This window comes from Callithrix jacchus, chromosome 14 (assembly GCF_049354715.1).
Source record: "Callithrix jacchus isolate 240 chromosome 14, calJac240_pri, whole genome shotgun sequence".
NCBI classification, from domain to species: domain Eukaryota; kingdom Metazoa; phylum Chordata; class Mammalia; order Primates; family Cebidae; genus Callithrix; species Callithrix jacchus.
Genome location: NC_133515.1, coordinates 104,864,311 through 104,887,036, shown reverse-complemented (window position 1 = coordinate 104,887,036; position 22,726 = coordinate 104,864,311). Strand labels below are relative to the sequence as shown.

General features: G+C 47.8%; 1 protein-coding gene across 11 annotated transcripts in view; it reads left to right on the top strand.

Annotated features, from left to right (window-relative positions):
• Positions 1-4,471: 4,471 nt before the first annotated feature.
• Positions 4,472-22,726, top strand: part of RRM2 (ribonucleotide reductase regulatory subunit M2) — a 61,151-nt gene continuing 42,896 nt past the window's right edge. For 5 of the 11 annotated variants that reach the window (XR_008476465.2, XR_008476464.2, XR_013526769.1 and 2 more), the window contains exons 1-9: positions 12,656-12,814; positions 12,902-12,976; positions 13,297-13,443; positions 13,604-13,720; positions 14,615-14,748; positions 16,453-16,547; positions 16,676-16,809; positions 18,101-18,205; positions 18,291-18,404. Coding sequence is in view for 6 of the 11 variants with exons in the window: in XM_035273256.3 (XP_035129147.1) it covers positions 12,716-12,814; positions 12,902-12,976; positions 13,297-13,443; positions 13,604-13,720; positions 14,615-14,748; positions 16,453-16,547; positions 16,676-16,809; positions 18,101-18,205; positions 18,291-18,404 (1,020 nt within the window). In the remaining 5 variants the exon portion in view is untranslated. Of the gene's footprint in view, positions 4,547-5,510; positions 5,570-10,501; positions 10,948-12,655; positions 12,815-12,901; positions 12,977-13,296; positions 13,444-13,603; positions 13,721-14,614; positions 14,749-16,452; positions 16,548-16,675; positions 16,810-18,100; positions 18,206-18,290; positions 18,405-18,483; positions 19,210-22,726 lie in introns of those variants that run through there. The other 6 variants (XM_035273254.3, XM_008981142.5, XM_008981141.5 and 3 more) reach the window with 6 other exon arrangements.

The following is a 22,726-nucleotide window of genomic DNA, read 5'->3' as shown; positions in this document are numbered from 1 at the left end:
CTTTATTTTGCTGTTTTCTTTCCTTAGCCCTTTGCCTTGTAATGTACAATTCAAGTACTTATTGATTACGTTTATCAATTATTATACTGATTGGTTTACAGTGTCTGAACCTCAGTAACCATTTGTTACCTTGCTGAATAGTGCGAGAGGAGGCTCTGTGAAAGCCTCTCTCTCCTCCAGGGCAAGCCTGGGCAAAGAGGCCTCAGAACTGCTCCTCACAGGTTCTTGTTCTTCTAGAGCAGGGCTGTTTCTGGCCACATGCACACCATCTGTCTGGAGCAGGACTGGGGTCTGTTTGCGAGTACGAGCTCTATGGAGCAGCAGCGCCTGGGAAATGCATACACTCTGGATTCGCGGGAGTCTCCCATCTGTGTGCTGCGGATAGACTGCTTCATCTCACTGCCCCTTCAACTGCGGATGGATAATAACTGCCCTGTGTTGTTGAGAGAAGTGAATAAAATCAAAAGTGATCATGCATGTTGAGCAATCAGTACAGCATTCAGAAGATAACCAGGATCAAACAGTGAGCTAAAAATGCTTTTGCAAAAGACAGCTACTTAAAACTCGAAATACATTTTCCCAGAAAGTCAGGGGAAAATACCTATTCCATGGAGATCATGAGAAAAGTTTGGTAACTGAACAGAGAATGTATCACCACCTGAAGGCTGGTGTCAACTCAGTGACGGTTTTTGAGGCCCTAGCCCCGGCCGGCCTGTTCCTGTGATGGGTGGGGCTGCTTTAAGCACAGCCTTGATTTTTACCTTTGGCTCTGGACATGTGAATAGAATTGGAAATCAGAGCGCAAAGGACAGAGTCGGTGCCGTTTAAACACCATCCTTCCAGGTGGGCAAGCAGAAGCCTGGGGAGGGGAAGCAGCTCCCCCAGGTCACAGGACAGCGGGCTGGTGGCATGAGGACTGTGCAGGGTAGCAAGTGAAGGTCTCCCAGAGGAGTGTGGAGCTGGTCCAGGTGTCAGCAGCCAGTGAGGAGAGAGGAGCTCCACAGGGGTCGGCTTGTCCCCCAAATCCTTGCTCTTTTTTTTGAGACAGACTCTCGATCTGTCACCCAGCTAGAGTGCAGTGGTGCAATCTCGGCTCACTGCGAACTCTGCCTTCTGGGTTCAATCAATTCTCCCTCCTCAGCCTCCTGAGTAGCTGGGATTATGGCAGCTGCCTGCCACCACGCCTGGCTAATTTTTGTATTTTTAGTAGAGAAGGGATTTCACCATGTTGGTCAGGTTAGTCTCGAACTACTGACCTCAAATGATCTGCCCATCTCAGCCTCCCAAAGTGCTGGGATTACAGATGTGAGCCACTGCACCCAGCCCTGTGCTCTTTTTGATGCTTGTCTGACTGTGTCAATACCTGCGTGTAATGTGGAATAAAAATGTCGTCTCTTTTGCAATAAAAATGTCCCAGTGTCTTCTATATAATGAACAACTGTGTCCCACCTTGAGCCTCCGAACAGGCCCCTGCCTGGCCTCTGTTCCTTCAGGTCGTGTTTCAGGTCAGTTTCTCCCTATTCCTCCCAGCAGGGAAGCAGAGCTTTTCCCTGCTTCTGCCTGGAAGAAAAGGCCCTGAGCTACCATGAGGCTGGGGCGCCCCTGGCGGCCGCCGGCGACACACATTCCTAGGCCAACCTGGGAGCTCAGGCTGGGTGAGCTCCCAGAACTTCCAGACGGGAGGACTGAGGGCAGCCCAGTCATCTGCCCCACAGTCGAGGGGGTGAGAGTAGCTAAGGGACTTGACAGATGCCATGGGGAAAAGCGCGCTCTTGGATTAGGGTCCTCCATGTATTTGAGGAGCTTAAAGTTTAAAAATGCATTTGTTGGCCAGGCACAGTGACTCATGCCTGTAATCCCAGCACTTTGGGAGGCTGAGGTGGGCACAGATCACTTGAAGTCATGAGTTCAAGACCAGCCTGGTCAACATGGTGAAACCCCATCTCTACTAAAAATACAAAATTTAGTCAGGCATGGTGGCATGCACCTGTAGTCGCTGCTACTAGGGAGGTTGAGGCAGGAGAATTGCTTGAGCTGAGGAGGTGGAAGTTGTAGTGAGCCGAGACCTTGCCACTGCACTCCAGCCTGGGCAACAGAATGAGACTCTGTCTCCAAAAAGAAAAAAAAACATTTGTTTCCACATGAGGGAGTGGATACATGAGCACAGGGAAATGTCCCAGCCAAGCTACCCCCGAACAGGAAGGGCTAAGCAGCACTGAGGAGCCCATGGTGAGCGTGACGTGGGTGTGATCGTGTTCAGTGACCCAGCAGAGAAAGGCCCAGGGGTGTGTGTCATGATGGCGGACTGGCCAGACGATTCAAGTAGGGCTGACTCCCTGGCCTCGCCCCTCAGAGATGAAATCTTGAGTTGATCTCACAATTTAAATATGATAAAGCTAAAGGACCAGGCCATGGTGTCACAATGAGATGACAGTGGATGATTAAGGCGAGCCGAGTGGCCGTAAGAAGACACCAGTCCAGAGAAAAACAGGTTGGAAGATGTACAGTCTAGGTTGAAGATGTGTGCTGAGATCACCTTCCCTACCTAACGAGGGGGTGAATGTCCCAGGTGCCCCAGCTCAGGTCATCTTGAGAGAGGAAAACTGCTTCCATGTCCTGATTCTGGTTCAACTGGTGTTATTTTCTTATACATTTTTTATTTTTTTCAGACACGATGACATTTCCCCAGGCTGGAGTGCAGTCAGTGCTCACTGCAGCCTGGGCCTCCTAGGCTTAAGCCCAGCTGGGCTTGAGTGATCCTCCTGCTTCAGCCTCCTGAGTCCTGAGTAGTTGGGACTACAGGCCTGTACTACCATGCCTGGCTAATTTTTCTTTTCTTTTTTTTTTTTTTTTTAAGAGATGAGGTCTTGTTTTGTTGCCCAGGCTAGTCACAAACTCCTGGCCTTAAGAGATTCTCCCACCTTCACCTCCCCAAAGTGCTGGGATTACAGGTGTGAGCCACCATGCCCAGCTCAACTGATGTGAGTTCCGAATCTGTACCTGGCCTACTCTGAGAAATGAATTTTTCTTTTCTTTTCTTTTTTTTTGAGGTGGCGTCTCATTCTGTTGCTCAGGCTGGAGTACAATTGCAACCTCCACCTCCCAGGTTCAAGCAATTCTCCTGCCTCAGCCTCCCAAGTCGTTGGGATTACAGGTGCCCATCACCAAGCCCAGCTAATTTTTGTATTTTTAGTAAAGACGAGGTTTCACCATCTTGGCCAGGTTGGTCTTGATCTCCTGACCTTGTGATCCACCCACCTCGGCCTCCCAAAGTGCTGGGATATAGGTGTGAGCCACCATGCCCAGCCAGTTATAATAATTTGTAAATATAGCTTAAATCACTTATGAAAATTGATAGAAATTTGCAATAAATTTAAAAATATTTAAGACCACACACATAAACACACACACACACACACACACACACACACACATTTTTTAGATTCGGGTCTCACTATGTTGCCCAGGCTGGTCTCAAACTCCTGGCCTTAAGAGATGCCTCTGCTTCAGCTGCCAGAGCTGCTGAGACTAAGGTGTGAGCCGCTGCACACTCAGCATAACAGAATGATTTTTAAGGTTTTGTTTTACATATAGATGGTCCTAACTTAGGACGGCTCAACTACAGTCGCTCAACATTACAACGCTGTGAAAGAGATACACATTCAGTAGAACCTGTGCTTCGCATTTTGATCTTTTCCTGGGCTAGCAATATCAGTAAGGGACTGTCTGGCCATGATGGGCAGTCACAGCTCCCCGTCAGCCTGGTGATCATGGGCAGTAAAGAACCAGCACTGTAGACAGTGCACTGTGTTGCTGGCGTCCTCTGGATACTGTATTTTGTGATTAGGCATCCCATAATGTATGTACAATGCCCATCTGCATACGGAATCCAACCATTTGTTATAAAATAGGCTCCTGCTGGCCGACATTCCCCAACTGCAGATAATGTAAGTGCTCCAAGCACTCCTAAGACAGGTGAGGCTGGGCTGTGACGGTCAGTAGGGTAGGTGGATTAGACGCATGATCCAATGATATGTTCAGTTATGATGGCATTATCAGGGTGTAATCCCATCGTAAGTTGAGGACTATCTCGCTATTCGAGTGTTGGTATTTATTTACGGAATACGGTCTAAACATCAGGGAGATGTCTTTTGTCAAGCCCTAAATTAATCACTAGACTCTTTTTATGAGGAAGCAAGTAAAAGGTTCAGATTTTAAACAACTATCATCTGAAATCGTTTTATTTTTTACTCAAGCTAACATTAATATTTAGATATTTCCTGCACTGCTTTTGAGCTCTTTGCTTGATACATTCTTCTCCTTGAATTGTTTTCTAGGTCAGAGCAGAACTGGACACACAGGCGCGCACGCAGTCTTAGGAGAGGCAGGAAGCAGGAGAAAGGTGGGGGCTGCCACAAGTCAGATGATCAGCTTCCTAGGAATCAGGTGGCTGTGGTGAGCACAGCCACGCGGTGTGGTACTGGGGATGCAGGCGGGGGCAGGAGGGAACGGCTAACCTCCGGCTCTGTTTCATGTTTAGGAGCAGGTACAGCGGAAGAGTCTTGTTGGCCTTTTTGGGCACGTGAGCCAATCAACACTCCTTTGCCTGTCTGTTCTCATGAAGAGTCTCTTGCTGTCTCAGTTCTGTTTTCCTCTTTGTCGATTCCATTTTCCGCTCTGTACTCTCAAGAGCCGCCACCTCCGATCTCCAAGCTTCTCAGGCAGCAGAAGGGCAGTTTCTCTCTCCCTGCATGGGCAGCCAATGGCCTGAAATCCAGCTTCCGTAGTAACACTGGTGTGGGTGGCCTGTGCCTAATGGGTGAGGAGAATAGAAAACGTCCCTCCCCAGACCTTTGGGGATAAGGAGGACGGGGAGGGAGGGAGTCAGCTCCCTTCAATCTTGAAGTCTGGGAATGGGGGAGGGTGGTCTCCAGTAAATGTAGGGAGTTGCTAACTACAGATCAGGGGAGCGTGGGCGGGCAAGAACAAGAATTGCTCATGACTGAGGCAAAATCTGAAGGGAGAGAAATGTGTCTAAACTCCACTGGCGGCTATTTCTGGTTGATTAGAACAGGGATGATTTTATTCTATCTATTTTTTCTTAGTCTCTACAATGAATGTACATTCGTTTTCTTTGCTTTACGGCTCTGTCACCCAGGCTGGAGTGTAGTGGCACGATCATGGCTCACTGCAGCCTCAATCTCTTAGACTCAAGCAATCCTCTCACCTCAGACTCCTGAGTAGCTGAGACTACAGGTGCACAGACACTTTTTTCATTTTTATAGAGACAGGGTCTCACTATGTTGCCCAGCTGGCCTCGAACTCCTAGGCTCAAGTGATCCTCCCACCTTCACCTCCCAAAGTGCTGGGATTGCAGGTGTGAGGCACTGCACCCAGCCTGCATTAGTTTTATCATGGGAAACATACGATAAATTTTAATTCAAAAATTGAACAAGTCTAAGCTTCTCTGTGGTACTAAATAATTGTTTTATATGCATTTATCTTCCCAGATAACTGCAATCTCCTTGGAAACAAGAACTCTACTTCCCTGGGTTTCTGTGTTCCTCCGGTGAGTGCCGCTCAGGTGTCATTCTAGATGCCGGGATGCAGCAGTGAGCAGGACAGGTGAAAATGCCCATCCAGTATTCTAGAGGGGATGGGGAAATGTGAGTAAGTGAAGTCAGTATTATAGAGAAGGCAACTGGAGCAATAGAGAAAGAGGAGGAGGGGCCAGAGGCTGGGGAGTGCAGGGGGAATGTTTAGGGTTTTATGCAAGCCTAGTCATGATGTGGTCTCCCTGTGAAGATGACTTTGGAGAAAGCCTTGAAGGAAGTGAAGAACGAGTGCCACAGGTAGAGGGGCCACAAGGCCAGAGGAGCCCCTGAGGCAGCTGTTGTATCTTCAGTTTTCCAGGAAAAGGAGGAGGTCCTTGCATCTGGAGGGCTGGGCATAGGGAGGACACAGGGAGAGGGGCTGGGAGCTGACCATGTGGCACCCTGTGGGCCTTTGAAGATTGGGACTTCTGCCGAGTGGGATGAGACAGGGAAGTCAGAGGGCCTCAGGACAGCCGGAGCCCCGCCTCCCTGCCTCCAGGCCCTGTTCTTCCCACGGAGACCTGTCCCTCCACTTCCTGGAGCGCTGTCTTGCCACTTTGGTTTTGTCAATCCACCCTAAGTGTGATTCTTCAAGCTTCTGAACATGTGTACCCACTAGGCCCAATGTCTAGCCTCACTGATCTCTCCAGGACTGCCGTCCCCACAGGGCCACATTGAGATCAGCCTCTCGGGCCTGCCTCTTAGGCTCTACCAGGGAAGAACAGCAACACCTCCTGGGGTCATCACGGGGCTTTTGAGAGGTGGGTAAAGGGGGAGCCCTAGAAAACCCTGGCAGAGCTCACAGTCATCGCACCAGCTAGCATTCCCTGAAGATTCCATGTGCAGGCACTGTGCAACCTCTGCTTCCTCGGCTCAAGTGATTCTCCTGCCTCAGCTTCCCAAGTAGGTGGGACTCCAGGTGCATGCCATAATATATAACTGCAACATATATAATAGAAAGAGATCCTGTCCAAATCATATAAAGCCCCTGTAAATCAATCAGAAAGTGATAAATGACCCAATCAATAAGTGGACAAAGCCCAGGCACAGTGGCTCAGGCCTGTAATCTCAGCACTTTGGGAGGCTGAGGCTAGAGGATCACTTGAGGCCAAGAGTTCAAGACCAGCCTGGGACCCATAATGAGACCCTGTGTCTATAGTAAAAAAATTAGCCAGGCAATGGTGGTGGTGTGCACCTGTAGTCCTAGCCACTTGGGAGGCTGAGGCAGGAGGATTGCTTAAACCCAGGAGTTCAAGGTTGCAGTGAGCAATTATTGCACCACTGCATTCCAGACTGGGTGACAGAGCAAGCCTATTTATTTAAAAAAAAAAAAAAAAAAAGAGAGAGAGAGAGATGTGACAGACTAAGAATTTTAAAATAAGAATAACAAACATACTGAAATATGTGGATTCTAAATTCTAAGAGTTAAAAGCACATAGTTGCTTTCTTCTTTTTATATATTTACTTTGAGAGAGCATCTTGCTCTGTTGCCCGGGTTGATGCAATGGTGTGATCATGGCTCACCACTGCTTCAACCTCCTGGGCTCAAGCAATCCTCCTGCTTCAGCCTCCTGAAAAGCTGGGACCACAGGTGCGTGCCACCACAATCAGCTAATTTTTTATTTTTCAGAGACAGGGTCTGACTATGTTGCCTAGGCTGGTGTTGAACTTCTGGGCTCAAGCCATCCTCCCACCTCAGCCTCCCAAAGTGCTGGGATTACAGCTGTGAGCCACCATGCCCGTCCAGTTGTCATTTTAAAGGACTAATATTTGCAACAAGATTAGATTACATCCCCTGTAACTATTTAACATATGACAAAAAGTTTAAACATCAGTTTAATTCTTATTTATTTATTTTAGTTTTAGAGACAGGGGTCTTGCTGGTTTCAAATGCCTGGTCTCAAGCAGTTCTCCTTCCTCAGCCTCTGGAGTAGCTGGGAACATAAGGGTGTGCCACTATGCCTGGCTAAAGGTCACTTGAAATGTGTGCAAATGGGCACATCACTTTTCAACACCAGTTTGGAGGTTATCTGAGCACAAAGAAAATCACTGCTCCCAAAGGCTCTGCCCTGGGCTGCCTCATCCTCATCCTCATCCTCATCCTCATCCTCACCATCCCCTGAAAATGGCCTCTCAGTGGCTGGAGCTGTCCAGTTCGAATGTTCTAGACACTTATGATGTGGTGACACATCAACATCAAACAGCTCCATCTGGTTGTCCAACCAGCTTCCTGCTTAACCATTTCCTGCCAACTTCTGAGTGCTGTGCTGTGCTACGTTAAGAACGTTGAGCTGGGCTCAAAGGCTCATGCCTGTCATTCCAGCACTTTGGGAGGCTGAGGTAGAAGGATTGCTTGAGCCCAGGAGTTTGAGACCAGCTTGGGCAATATAATGAGACCTCGTCTACACACACACACACACCCCAAACAAAAACAATGTAATTTGCGGTTCTTTTTTTTTGAGACAGAGTCGTGCTCTGTCACCAGGTGCCAGGCTGGATTGCAGTGGCGCAATCTCGGCTGACTGCAACCTCTGCCTCCCAGGTTCAAGCAATTCTCCTGCCTCAGCCTCCTGAGCAGCTGGGACCACAGGCATGTGCGCCAGCACACCCAGCTAATTTTTGTATTTTTTAGTAGAGACAGGGTTTCACCATGGTCTCGTTCTCTTGACCTCGTGATCCGCCCACCTCGGCCTCCCAAAGTGCTGGGATTTCAGGCGTGAGCCACCACGCCTGGCCTGCAGTTCATATTAAAACAAAGTTTTTGAGAGTCTGGAATTCTGGAGTTAGTCAGACCTGGGTTCAAATCCTAGCTGTAGGGCCAGGTGTGGTGGCTCATGCCTGTAATCTCAGCACTTTGGGAGGCCAAGGTGGGCGGATCACGAGGTCAAGAGATCAAGACCATCCTGGCCAACATGATGAAACCCTGTCTCTACTAAAAATACAAAAATTATTGTATTTTTACCAGCCGCCAGCCTGGGCGTGGTGGTGCATCTGTGTAGTCCCAACTATTTGGGAGGCTGAGGCAGAAGAATCACTTGAACCTGGGAGGCAGAGGTTGCAGTGGAGATCGTGCCACTGCACTCTATCCTGGTGACAGAGCCAGACTCCATCTCAAACAAACAAACAAACAAATCCTAGCTATATTATCACCTAAGACGTCTTCTTGCCAATAACTTTTAACTTAAGTCTAATAAAGCCTTCTTCTTCTTCTCTTTTTTTTTTTTTGAGAGGAGTTTTGTTCTTGTTGCCCAGGTTGGAGTGCAATGGTGTGATCTCAGCTCATTGCAAACTCTGCCTCACAGGTTCAAGCGATTCTCCTGCCCCAGCCTCCCAAGTAGTGGGAATTACAGGTGTCTGCCAGCACATCTGGATGATTTTTGTATTTTCAGTAGAGATGGGGTTTCCCTATGTTGGCCATGCTGCTCTCAAACTCCTGATCTCAGGTGATCTGCCTGCCTCAGCCTCCCAAGGTGCTGGGATTACAGGAGTGAGCCACGGAGCAGGGCCTAATAATAAAGCCTTTTGACCTACTTCCAGTGTAGCATACAGGGGTCAGGAAAACAAATTAATTGACACGATGAATAAACAATCAGGCAAGTGTAGAATGTGGGACATTCTACAAGAAAACTGGCTTGCGCTTCAAAGTCAATGTGTGGGGAAAAGAAGTGGAGGAGCTTTACTAAGAGACTAAAGTGACACATAATAACCAAATGCAATGCATGTACTGAATTAGATCCTGTATGAAAAAAAAAATCCAAAATAACTATGAGACATTTTTGAAAAAAGTGGAAAAACAGGAATGTGTACTGGATATTAGGTGACACCGCAGAACTATTTCAGCTTTCTGAGGTGTAAGTGTGGTATTGTGGTGATGGCAGAGTGTCCTTATTTTTAGGAGCTGAAACATTTGAGGGGAGTCATGATATCTATCCCTCACTTTCAAATGATCCATAAAAAAGCATAAGCCTCACATACCCACAGAGGGTATTTGCTTTATTTGCTGGAAGCAAATATGGCAAAATGGAAACAGCTGTGGAATCTGAGGTTGTGGGTGAACAGTAGAAATCTTTCCATTATTCTGCATGTTGAAAACAACCATAATAAAAAGTCAGGGTAGAAACGTTCTGTTGTGTGACCTTGGGCAGTTTCCTTGCCTCTCAGGCCTTCATTTCCCTACTGGTGAAACAAGGTTAAAAATACCAATCCTGGTTGGTCTGTGCTCATGCTTGTAATCTGAGCATTTGGGAGGCCAAGGCGGGTGGATGGCTTGAGCCCAGGAGTTCAAGACCAGCCTGGGTAACATACTGAGAAGCCATCTCTACAACAAATTTAAAAATTAGTCTGGCATAGTGGTGCATGCCCGTAGTCCCAGCTACTTGGGAGGCTGAGGTGGGAGAATGGCTTGAGCTCGGAAAGTCGAGGCTGCAGTGAGCTATGATCGAGCCATCAGCCTGGGCAACAGAACGAGACCCTGTCTCAAAACAAAAAACACAAGCCAGCCTCACATGAGCCAAGCGCCCAGAGGCTGTGGGTGCTGCAGCTTTAATTATTATTATGACCACCCTCAGCATGGCGTCTGGTACACAGCGAATCCTCAGCTCCCCGGGTCGCGGTTTTTCCACCTTAATGGTGGACAGGTAGGAACAGCCTTTTGGAACCCGCGCTAACCTTGGCCAGGGACCTGCAAACCTGCACAAGCAGGGCGTGTGTTCGGAGCGCGCGCAGCGGAAACGGGGCGGGGCGCCCGAGGCTGGGGACGTAGAGGAGCCTTCCGGGGGGCGGGGCGGGGCCTCCCGTGCGGACCAATGGTGGAGTAAATGCCGATGTCAAAACGCGCGCCCAAGTGGCTCCCGCCAGGAATCCCGGCGCTTAGGGAGGCGGAGGAGGTGGGATCTCCTGGGGCCAGCAGTTTGAGACCATCCTGGGCAGCCTAAAGCAGTCACCTCTGTTTGCTTAAACAAAACCAATAAAACGAGCACCGAGGGAAAAAGGAGTAAATCCCCTGCGCTTTACTCCGGGATTCCCCTGCGCTTTACTCCGGGAAAAAGGAGTAAATCCCCTGCGCTTGCAGCGAGCGCCCTCCCGGGAGTGGCTGCACCGCCTGGCACCCCCAGGGGCGGAACCTCCAGCTTCGCCGCGTGGTCCTGGGCGCCACCACCTCCTCCGCAGTGGGGCAAAGATACCGGACCTGGGGGGAGGAGGGCCACGCCAAGATGACGCAGGCTCGGCGCGGGAAGGGATCACCCGGCCTCTAACACGTACGCATCTTTCCACTACTTCTACAGTGGCTATGTTATTTACGTGGCCAGGAACTAAACCATAAATGAAGCCACCTCTGGCTGCTTCAGTTCCAGTGAGTATAACAGGAGTAAAAAAGCATAGAGCGCCCCAGGGCAACCGAAACGAGGGCTTTGGATGTTGATTATGGGAAGTTGAAATCTGAGTTGGGTATGAAATGACACCAACAAATTGTAATTTTGTTAGATAATGGGTTTATCAGCCATAAAATTATCAATAAAAATACCAGTTTCCTGGAGACGGATGCTTTAGTGTGTTGGGGTGAAACTGGCACTGTCTGCGAGTTGCTTTAAACAAATGATGCACATCGAAGTTTTAGTTGTGGCTTTGTGTAAGGAATGTGATGCTCACTACTTATCTCCGCAACACGAGAATACTTTGAATACAAGTCTGTAGTACTTTTAATTAATGGGAGAAACCGTAGGTGGTGAGGGCACCTGCCCCACCCCACCCTCTATAAAGTATCTTGTCTAGAAAAGGCTTTGTAAAAAAAAGTCCAGAGTCTCTAAATAACACCCCGAGTGCAGCTGTTGAAGCTTTCTCAGGTTAATGATTTCTTTCCTGTTAAAGTTTCTTTCTCCTTTATTTTTGGCATTTTGCCCATTGCAGGGCCTGGCAAATCAGAAAGCCAGTGAGTAGTATACTAATTCCTAGTTCTAAAAGTCATTCTGTGAGCTTTCTCCCAGGAGTTTTCGCCCACTTTGTAATTAAAACAACTTTTTTCTTTTAATGGCGGGGGGTGGTCTCACTATGTTGCCCAGGCTGGTCTCCAGCTCGTGGCCTCGAACAATCCTCCTGCCTGGGCCACCCAAAGTGCTGGGATTACAGGCGTGAGCCACCGCGCCCAGCCATTTTGCAGTTAAGGCGAGGGTGACAATACGGGACAGGCGCCTGACTGGAGACAGGATTTCAGTGGAAAACTGCACCATGGGCCTTCTCTCCGTGTCCTGGAGTTTGAAGGTTTACAAAGGACTGCACATTTTTCATGAGTCATCTCAACGATCACGCTCCTCACCGTATTAACACCCCACGCGGTGGGTACTGTTATGAGTCCCATTTTACCCTCGGGGACACCGAATCTGTAAGAAGCCTGGTCGCTTATTCCATTTACAGCAAAAGGAGCCGCGGGGCTCAGCGGCTCTAACTTTTAGGCTGTAGGGTCCTCGCCGACCACCCCGCCAAAGTGTCAGGCCTCGGGGCCCTTGCAACCCCACCCAGGGACACGGATCGAAAGGGTGGCAGCAACGCCTCCCCTGCAGCTGGGAGCGTTTTCCAGACCTTTGCACCAACCTCGTTGGCTAAGCCCCCCGCCCGGCCGCCACCGGGCTGGGAGGAGGCACTTTTGGGAGGCGGGGCCGGGGCCCGGGGATACTCTCGCGCCGGCGGGCTCCAATCGCTGCGCCTCACGCAACCCCAAACGGTTCCCTGGCGAACTGGGGCCCGCGCGCGCCAAGTCCTCCGAGACCCTCAGGGGCTGCGACCCTGGTCTCGTGGGACCCGCGGGGGACCGGGCGGCAGCACCCCCGACTCAGTCAGCGGATAGTGGGGATCCCGGGAAGTCCCGGGGGCGTCCTCGGGGGTCTCCGGAAGACACTGGCTGAGGCTCCCGCGCAGCGCTTGAAAATTGCGCGCGGCCCTACGGCCAGCCTGGGTAGGGGCAAGGCGCAGCCAATGGGAAGGGTCGGGGCACTGCATAGCCAATGGGGAGGGCTGGGAGTACGCGGCGAGGGAGATTTAAAGACGGCTGAGTCGGTGTGCTGCCCGTGCACCCCTTCCCAGCCGCCCGGCCCCGGCTGCCAGCTCTTCTTCGTCGCGCCGCCACCATGCTCTCCGTCCGCGTCCCGCTCGCGCCCATCACGGACCCGCAGCAGCTGCAGCTCTCGCCGCTGAAGGGGCTCAGCCTGGTCGACAAGGAGAACACGGTGAGCGCGGGGCGGGCGCTGCGGGCGGGGGAGGGAGGCAGGGAAGGCGAGGCCGGCCGCCCCTCACTCACACGCGTCTCCCCGCAGCCCCCGGCCCTGAACGGGACCCGGGTCCTGGCCAGCAAGACCGCGAGGAGGATCTTCCAGGAGCCGGCGGAGCCGGTGAGTGGCGGGCGTGGGGCAGAGGGGCCGGGGGCGGCCTTGAGCGTCTTGGCGCCAACGCTGCATTGTTCCCTCAGCTGTTCCCACTCCCGCGCCGGCGCCTTTCCCGCCAAGGCGGCCCCTCCCCAGGGCGGCCGGTTTCCCGGTTCGGGCGTGCGCTCCCCTGCTGTGACCCACGGAGCGCGACGGGACAGCCACGTTTCCTTCCATCCTTCCACATGGGGCCCCACGAAATTGCCGCCAATGGAACGGACTTGGCCCAGAAAAACGACAGTTTGATGAGGCTCGCCCGTGCTTCAGTGTTTTACTTTCTCCCCCAGCAGAAAACTCGAGCAGCCGCCCCCGGCGTGGAGGAGGAGCCGCTGCTGAGAGCAAACCCGCGCCGCTTTGTCATCTTCCCCATCAAGTACCAGGACATCTGGCAGATGTATAAGAAGGCGGAGGCCTCCTTCTGGACCGCCGAGGAGGTAAGCGGAGGACCCCAGGAGAGCCCGGCAGGGGCCCCCGGGACGCCCCGGAAATGCACTTGGGGGTCCGGGTTGGCGAGGGGGGCTGCCTGGGAAGCTCAGCGTGAGTCCTGCAGGCTCCGCTGTTGTTCATGCTGAAGTTGTGACCACCGAACCGCAGGTGGACCTGTCCAAGGACATTCGGCACTGGGAGTCCCTGAAGCCCGAGGAGAGATACTTCATATCCCACGTTCTGGCTTTCTTCGCAGCGAGCGACGGCATAGTGAATGAAAACCTGGTGAGTTTCCAAGACGAACTCTCTCATTCCCTTGACGATCTGAGGTCGGACTAGGGCGCTCTCTTGTCTCTCTTTGTCTTGTAAGTCCAGCGTTTTCCACGCTCAGTGCGTGTGTGTGTGTGTAAGCCGGTTTTTAGATTACACGGCATTTCCTGTGTGTAACACTCTTTGCAGTTCTTTCTTCCGCATGGTATTTTCCTGACTAGAGAAACTGAGGCCATGATCAGTGGTAGTAACAGGCTGACTTCCTGTGGCCAGCACATCTGCTCCCGCCTTTTTTAAATAAAAAAAAAAAAAACAAAAACGGAGTCTCACTGTCACCCAGGCTGGAGTGCAGTGGTGCGATCTTGGCTCACTGCACCCTCTGCCTCCTGGGTTCAAGCGATTCTCCTGCCTCAGTCTCCTGAGAAGCTGAGATTACAGACGTGCACCACCATGCTTGGCTAGTTTTTGTATTTTTAATAGAGACGGTTTTACGGTATTGGCCAGGATGTTCTCAAACTCCCGACCTCAGGTAATCCACCCGCCTTGCCTCCCAGAGTGCTGGGATTACAGGCGTGAGCCAATACGCCCGGCCCTGCTCCCTCCTTTTGGCGGCTTTGCTGTTTAGATAGTAATTTGGTTGTATCTCTTACTATGAACAGATCTTTCTTGACATAAATTAGGAAATAATTGAGTGCTCAAAGAAATCCTATTTTATATGTTTCTATTTCCTGATCTGTAAATTGAGCATAGGATATAAAATATCACACTTTGTCACAGAATTGTGAAGAATTGGATGAAATATATATAGAAAGAAATCTTACAAGGGTGCAGAACGTGATGCTACCATCCATTGACAAGAGTTGCTGTCGCCAGTTTTTTCTCAAGCTTGACTTTGTGTTTTGCCACTAGGTGGAGCGATTTAGCCAAGAAGTTCAGATCACAGAAGCCCGCTGTTTCTATGGCTTCCAAATTGCCATGGAAAACATTCATTCTGAAATGTATAGTCTCCTTATTGACACTTACATAAAAGATCCCAGCGAAAGGTGCGTATTCAAGTGGTATGCCAAGATTTTTAGGACTCTTTAATTGTTGATTTGTGGCAAAGTTTTAGTTCATCTAGGGATAAAAATGACTCCAGAATGACTAAGCAGACATAGACATTTCCAGCACCCGTGGTCATGTCTGCTCTTAGCAAGGGGCCTAAATTCACTTTATTATTCACGTAGAGTTGTGAAGGTGCTCCACTTTTAGAGTTGGATGCCTACCAATCTAAAGCCTTTTTTTGAAGGAATTCCTACATGTTGGGTAAGACAAACTAAAACCTATGTCTGACCATCTTTGGTCATTTGGTAAATTTGTTGAGAAACTAGAATGTGGGGCTGCAGCAGGATGAAGGGCGGGGAGGACTTCCTGCTGAGGGGTTGCAGTACACTACAGGCAAATAAGAGGAGTTACACAGGCAGAGGCAGCAGTGAGCCCTGAGATGGATTTAGGTATGCAGCAGTTTGACTGAATAAAGATAGCATTAGGTCTGTTTTATGTTTTGGAGATTGATTGGAGGCGATGGGTTAGAAACGGGCTGTTGGAGTAGTCTAGACACTAAGGTCAGCTTTAGGGACTGGAGCCTCCATATGGAGTAGAAGTGGTGAAGCTGAAACCTAATGTGGCTGTTGTAAAATTAGAAGTGCATGAACAGGAAAGTGGTAACTTGAAAGGACTGAAGAAACTCGTTCTGGGTGAAGAGATTTGAATATGTTTATATAGGTGGAAATTGAGAAAAGAAGGCAAAGATTAGGGGTACGACTGGGGGCAAATGACCAGAAGGAGAATGGGTGGATTCAGGAAGTTCTGGGGAAGCCTCAAAAGCAAGGGAGAGGCAGACCCAGGTCTCAAAGAGAAGGACAGTGAGATGGAAAGAGAATAAAAGGCAGCCAAATGTGGTAGTGTGAGTCCCAGCCACTTGGCACAGCGAGGCAGAAGGATGGCTTGAGCCCAGGAGTTTGGTTTTAACATGAGCTATGATTATTTCACTGCACTCTAGCCTGGGCAACAGAGTGAGACCCTCATCCCTTAAATAAATAAACAGAAATGAAAGCTGCCCAATGTCTGGTGACCTTGGCTTCAGAACACAAGGTCATCTGGTAGGAACAGGCTGAGAAATCAGTAGCCTCTCAAGGTGGGCACCAGAAGAGTGGTAAGGGAGACCCACTTAACTAATACCCATGGATTTACTTTGCTGACCTGGGATTGACAGTGTAGGACAGAATTTTAGTAGGAAGCAATCTTTGTTTATTGGTTTAATTATTTTATGATAGAGATGTGGCAATTGGGGCCAAATAATGCACCCAGGGATAGTCTGATAATAGCATGGCAGTTAGGATTTTATGGTTCTTTAAATTTTATGGTTCGTCACATGGAACTATGACCTGGACTTGAAATAATAAAGGCAACAAATGTCCCTGCTGTACTGACCCACGTTTTACTGTTTGTAGACCCTGAAGCTCCATATGAACTACAGATTACCCACATTTGTATTAACGTAAATCAAATGTTGAGACTTTTAAAAGAACACTGGAGGGAAAAGCTGACCAATAAAAATAAAACATTTTGACATGGGTTCTTCCTTTGAGAAGAGAATCAGCAAATACTTGAATTTGGCCTTTGTCCCAGAGCTCTTATCTAGCAGCTGGTAATCGGGGGTCTTTTACTGTAATACTTCAATTGCTGATGCTGTGTGTGCCTACTAGGGAATTTCTCTTCAATGCCATTGAAACGATGCCTTGTGTCAAGAAGAAGGCAGATTGGGCCTTGCGCTGGATTGGGGACAAAGAGGCTACCTATGGTAAGGAGACCCTTGCCCCCACTTCAGCTTGAGCTTCATTTTCCATGTAATGTTACTGGATTGTTGACCCTTCCTATGAATACCAACAGTTACTCACTAGAATCCTATTGCTGTTAACTCTTAAATAGGTGAACGCGTCGTAGCCTTTGCTGCAGTGGAAGGCATCTTCTTTTCTGGTTCTTTTGCATCCATATTCTGGCTCAAGAAACGAGGACTGATGCCTGGCCTCACATTTTCTAATGAACTTATTAGCAGAGATGAGGTGAGTCTGAATCAAATCATAGGGTAACTGGAGTCCCAGACACAACTCGGGCATGCTCTGGCGTTTACTGATGGGGACCTGAGATACTAGATGGCATATATCCATGTTTAATGTGTGAGTTCGACCATACACATACTTGACAAAAGAAGGAAATACTTTAATTTACTGAAATTATTTTACTTGTATTCTCTATAATACATTAGTATATACCTATTGCCTTATAGGCTTTGAATGTGTAAAAAAGTACAAGTTTGTTTTTTGGGGGAACAGAATCTTGCTCTGTCGCCCAGGCTAGACTGCAGTGGTGTGATCTTGGCTCACTGCAATCTCCGCCTTGCAGATTCAAGCGGTTCTCCTGCTTCAGCCTCCCAAGTAGCTGGGATTACAGGCGCCCATCACCATGCAGGGCTAATTTTTGTATTTTTGTAGAGATGGGTTTCACCACATTGGCCAGGCTGGTCTTGAACTCCTGAACTCAGGTGATCCTCCCGCCTTGGCCTCCCAGAGTGCTGGGATTACAGGCACGAGCCACTGTACCTGGCCAAAACTACAAATTCTTAATGGGATTGGGATTTTAAGGAATGTTTTATTTTTGCCTGATATTATATGTGATCCCCTTTTCCATAAATGTTCATAGTAGCCATTATGTTTCTCCTGTTTGATCTAGAAATTACCTCTCTACTTCAGTGTTAGCATCTCAATGGAATGAGTATACATTTTGGTCTAGCGTATGTCTTTGATTAAATCACATTTGAAAAGGAAGAAGCATCTTACTTGGAGTCCAGTGGGCAAATCAAACTTGGTTGGTCTTACCTTATAGGAGGACCTTCCTTACTGGATCGGGAGATAAGCTTGGGGTTTAATGGGCTAACTTGCAAACTTGATTTACGTGAAATTGCATACAACCTTCCTGAAGATATACGAACTAACCTCATCACTGAGTTTTGCCTTTCCTTCTGGGAGTAGTGGCAAAATAAGTGTTCATGGCTGTAGAAAGAATATTTTGAGTGAAGCTCTGACTCCTCCTTTGCCACCACACAGAGCAGAGCAAGAAATAGACCTTGCCTGTTTTTATCTAGGTGGCAACTTTGAGGGCCTTGAGTGGGACTGAGCTTGCCTTGGTGGCATCAGCAGAAGAGAAGCCAGTAGTTAGTTGTCTTCCCTTTGAGAGTTCAAGTGCTCTCAATATGAGTATGTTGGATAAGGAGAATGCAGAAAAGGATAAAGTCATTTCATTTCTATGTTAATGACAAGTCTTCTGGCTTAAGTGATCTTGTACTTTTTTTCCTAGGGTTTACACTGTGATTTTGCTTGCCTGATGTTCAAACACCTAGTACACAAACCATCAGAGGAGAGAGTAAGAGAAATAATTCTCAATGCTGTTCGGATAGAACAGGTAAGCGGGTGATGAAAGGGGTCACTCAAGCTTGCTAGAAAATGTCGGCTTTAGTTGTATTCAGAAGCTGTATTTTGGTTCCTAGGAGTTCCTCACTGAGGCCTTGCCTGTGAAGCTCATTGGGATGAATTGCACTCTAATGAAGCAATACATTGAGTTTGTAGCAGACAGACTTATGCTGGAACTGGGTTTTAGCAAGGTAAAGTATTGTTTAAATAGCCTTCTGCTTGTTTTGAAACTGGTGCTCTGTATTTATGTCTTGATGTGAACCTTTTCAGGTTTTCAGAGTAGAGAATCCATTTGACTTTATGGAGAATATTTCACTGGAAGGAAAGACTAACTTCTTTGAGAAGAGAGTAGGCGAGTATCAGAGGATGGGAGTGATGTCAAGTCCAACAGAGAATTCTTTTACCTTGGATGCTGACTTCTAGATGAACTGAAGATGTGCCTTTATTTTGCTGATTTTTATTTTTCCACCTCATGAAAAAATCAGCTAAAGTGTTATCAACTAGCTACACCATGCATTGTCCATAATGTTCATTAACAGCATCTTTAAAACTGTGTAGCTACCTCACAACCAGTCCTGTTTATTTATAATGCTGGTACTATCACCCTTTGCTAGCAGGCTGGCTGGCTGACTGTGACTATCATAGCAGTGACAGTGACAGTCTTACGGGTGACCTTCTAGTGAGCTTGACACAGCAGGATTAAACATTTCATTTAACCAGCACAGGCAGTTGAAAGATGCAGCCTCACTGCTTCAATGCAGATTTTCATGTTTACTTAAATATAAAACTGGCACTTTACAAACAAACATTGTTTGTACTCAAAAGATGATAATAGCTTGATTTATTTGGTTTCTACACCAAATACAAAGCATTCTCCTGACCACTAACAGGAGCCAATTCACAATTCACTAACAGATTAAAGTAAATTAAACTTGTATAGACTAAGCATGTAATTTCTAACTTTTATTTTAATGAATTAAAATACTCATTAACCAACTTTAAAGTCAATGCTGTGTATAGCTAGATATCAGTCTGTTGGTGCCAGATATAAGATGGGTTGTGTGTTTCTTCTGTGGCTTGGGTAGCGTTCTGGGATTCTCTGCCCCATCTGAGTAGAGTGTTGTGGGATCAAGGAATCTCAGGGCAAGGAGCTTCTTAAGTTAAATCCCTAGAAATTTAGGCATGATCTGGGCCTTCATATGGGTGAGAAGCCGTTTCATTTTATTTCTCACTGTAGTTTGTCCAACTTCTGGTTGATAAGATTCTTGAAGAGTTTTCATATGTGGGAGCTAAGGTAGTATTGTAAAATTTCAAGTCATCCTTAAACACAATGACCCACCTAAGATCTTGCTTTTGTTAAGTGGCAAAATTGTTGTTTATCCTAGTTTTGTTTGTATGTCAGTAGGTTGTGTGAGTTAATTCATTTATATTTACTATGTTTTTTAAATTGGGATTTTTAATTATGTATGTCCTTTTAGATTTTGCCTGTAGTTCATACTTTGAAATAATTGCCGGGTGTCATCTTCTAGCATTGTCTAAATCTGACCATCATCTAGGGGAATCTTAAACTTCAGTAGGAAACCATGAGTTATAAATACAGTTTCCATTCAAATATTCATTTCAGAAGGAAACAAATATTCTTAATAGGGCTACTACTTTGAATTAATCTGCCTTTATGTTTGATAGAAAAGAAAATCTGTCTTTATGTTTAGGAGAAGCCGTGAGTTATTAATATAGTTTCCATTCAAATATTAATTTCAGAAGGACACAAACAAATATTCTTAATAGGGCTACTTTGAATTAATCTGCCTTTATGTTTGGGAGAAAAAAGCTGAGACGTTGCTTGAAAGATGATGCGAGATAAATGTTGGCCTTTTGGCCCCATTTGTTAATTGTATTCACTATTTGAACATTGTTGTGTTCTGTTGTTAGTTTTCATCATTTATTGTATAGTCAATTTTTAAATCTGTATATCTTTCCCTAGCTTTTAAGTTATTGTTACCTAAAGTTAACGAATCCAGATTATATAGTCCTTATACTTATATAACATTAAAATAAAGGCTTTGCCTTGCATTGTGGGATACAGGCAGAAGTTAGAATCAGGTTTTAGGATTCTGTCTCATTAGCTGAATAATGTGAGGATTAACTTCTCCCAACTCAGACTGTTTCCTAATCAGTTGAAAGGGAAACAAGTGTTTCAGTCTACAGGTGGCTCATGCCTGTAATCCCAGCACTGTGGGAGGCTGAGGCAGAATTGTTTGAACCTGGGAGGTGGAGGTTGCAGTGAGCTGAGATTGCACCACTGCACTCCAGCCTGGGCAAAAGTGAGACTGCCTTTTTTTTTTTAAAGTATGTTTTGTAAAGGCTAATGAGTTCATTTGTCTTCCACTGGTTCTGGGCGAGAGACTTGCCTTGTGCCTTTTCCGGCACATGGTATATAGGAGACGGGTAGACCCAAAAGGTGGTGCCCAAAATTATTAACTGCTATACTGCATGTGGGGTTTGTGAAGCCGGGGCCGAGGTAACTTCGCAACTGTGGGGAGCCACTCCTAGGCCTCCTTTTCCATTTGCAAAACAGGTGGGGCTACAGGTCTTCCCAGCTGGAGTTTTGCTTTGCTGTCCCTCATCTGACTGACCTGTGTGGATTCCTGCATAGGTTTGGATCAGTCCCTCTGTCTGTAAAAGCCCTTTCTTGACTTGTAATCCTACCCACTCTCATAAAGCCTTTTAGAATTCCTGACACCCATCTATCCCCAGATGAACCAATTATTATTCCTTATACCTCATGCCACCACTGCCATTCAGTTCATTGAACAAACAACAGCTCTCTCAGATGCCATGTTCCACCTGCATTTTAATTCAGGAAGATGGGTCCGAGCCAGAGGGGAGGCCCTTCTTTCTGGAGCTTGCGTTTACTCCTAGAGAGGGAAACTGATGGATGAGTAGATCGGAAGTGTTGGGCAGCGATGGGAGCAGCAGAGGATTCTAAGGTGGTGGGAGTGGTTGGGAGAGGCCTCATGGGGGAGACCATGTATCCTTGGAGGGGGACTAGTGTTTGAAGTGCTGCTTCCAACTCCTGCTTTTTCATTAAGATTCTTTCCCCCTTCCCGTGCTGCTCTGTAAGAGACAGTTGTCTTTGAGGACACACGTTTTTACCTATCTCTAATAGGTACACAAGGCCTTCAAGGGTCAGGTATTTAAGTGACTGATGTGTGAGGAAATAAACAAATTGGAACTCAAGTATTTTGGGTTGGATGGTAACTTGGGTAAAGGTGTGTTCTGTGTCCCAGAGGATCCTGGTAGAGAGCTTTGCCTTTGTACCTACAGGTGTTCAGTGATGGTCATTTGATTTGTAATGTCAGGTCTGTTGCAGAAGTTCAGGGCAACCAGGCTTCAAGATGGTGACCAACTACTAGAACAGCTCCCCTGCTGGTGGCCTGCGGTCCTATTCTGCTCCCCTGTCCCCAAGCCAGCTGCCATGCTCTATAGAACATGTCTGCCATGCTGCCCGAGGAGGGCCTGCAGAGTTCAGTGAGTGCTCACGCTGCTGAGTCGATTGCCCTGGGTACTCATTAGATCCATCCTCCCCCTGAATCAGTCTGGGGGTAAAACCAGGGACCCTGTAATCTTAATGGGAGATCTCAGACGTTTCAGATTGGGTGGGATGGACTGCTGACATAAAGGTCAAACCAATGGGTTTCAGCCCTGGATGTGAATTATAATCACCTGGGGGCTTTTAAAAGCTACAACTGTCTGGCTCTCACTTCTGGAAAAGATAGCCCTGCTCAGTTTTAGCATGTTCCAGATGTGTTTCCTGTTGTGCGTCAGTTCTAGACATGCTTATGTAAGGGTTACACTTCATTGTGTGTGCACTTTCGTGGCCCTGCCCAGCTGCAGTAGCCAGGCCTTGCTGCTAAGAGCAGACCTACAAAAACCTCCCTTCATCTGCTGGTACTGCTGTGGCCTCTGACCTGAGGACTTCATCCTTGCGAAGCAGGAACCAGATAGGTGTTGAACTGCCACCTGACCGGGGAGATAACTGGCTGTATGTTGAGGATCAGTGATCCTGCCAGTGTTGGTCTGGAGATCCCGATAATGGTTTAATACCTCTTAGCAAGACAGCGACAGGCCCAGCCCCTCATCAGTGAGTGGCCACAGCGGGACTGTGTGGCTTGGCCTCTTCCAGCTGTCCCTCTGGAGTGCAGAGGGCTACCCTCCTGGTGTCTGTCTGGACACAGGGAACACATCAGTGGTGTCTCCCTGCCATTCCCTGGAGGGAATATGTCACATCAGGATTTTTTCTTTAATTATGAGACTGGCTGAGCCCATTGCCACTTAAGGTTCATTAGTCATGTTCACCTTAGCCTTGGCTCTAGAGACTGGAGTGGCTCCAGCCAGGAGGTGGACTAAGGAACCAAACTCCTCCTGCTTCAAACATCTGCGCATGATAAATAGCACAACAAAAAGTTAAGTAGGTAGGCCGGGCACAGTGGCTCACGCCTGTAATCCCAGC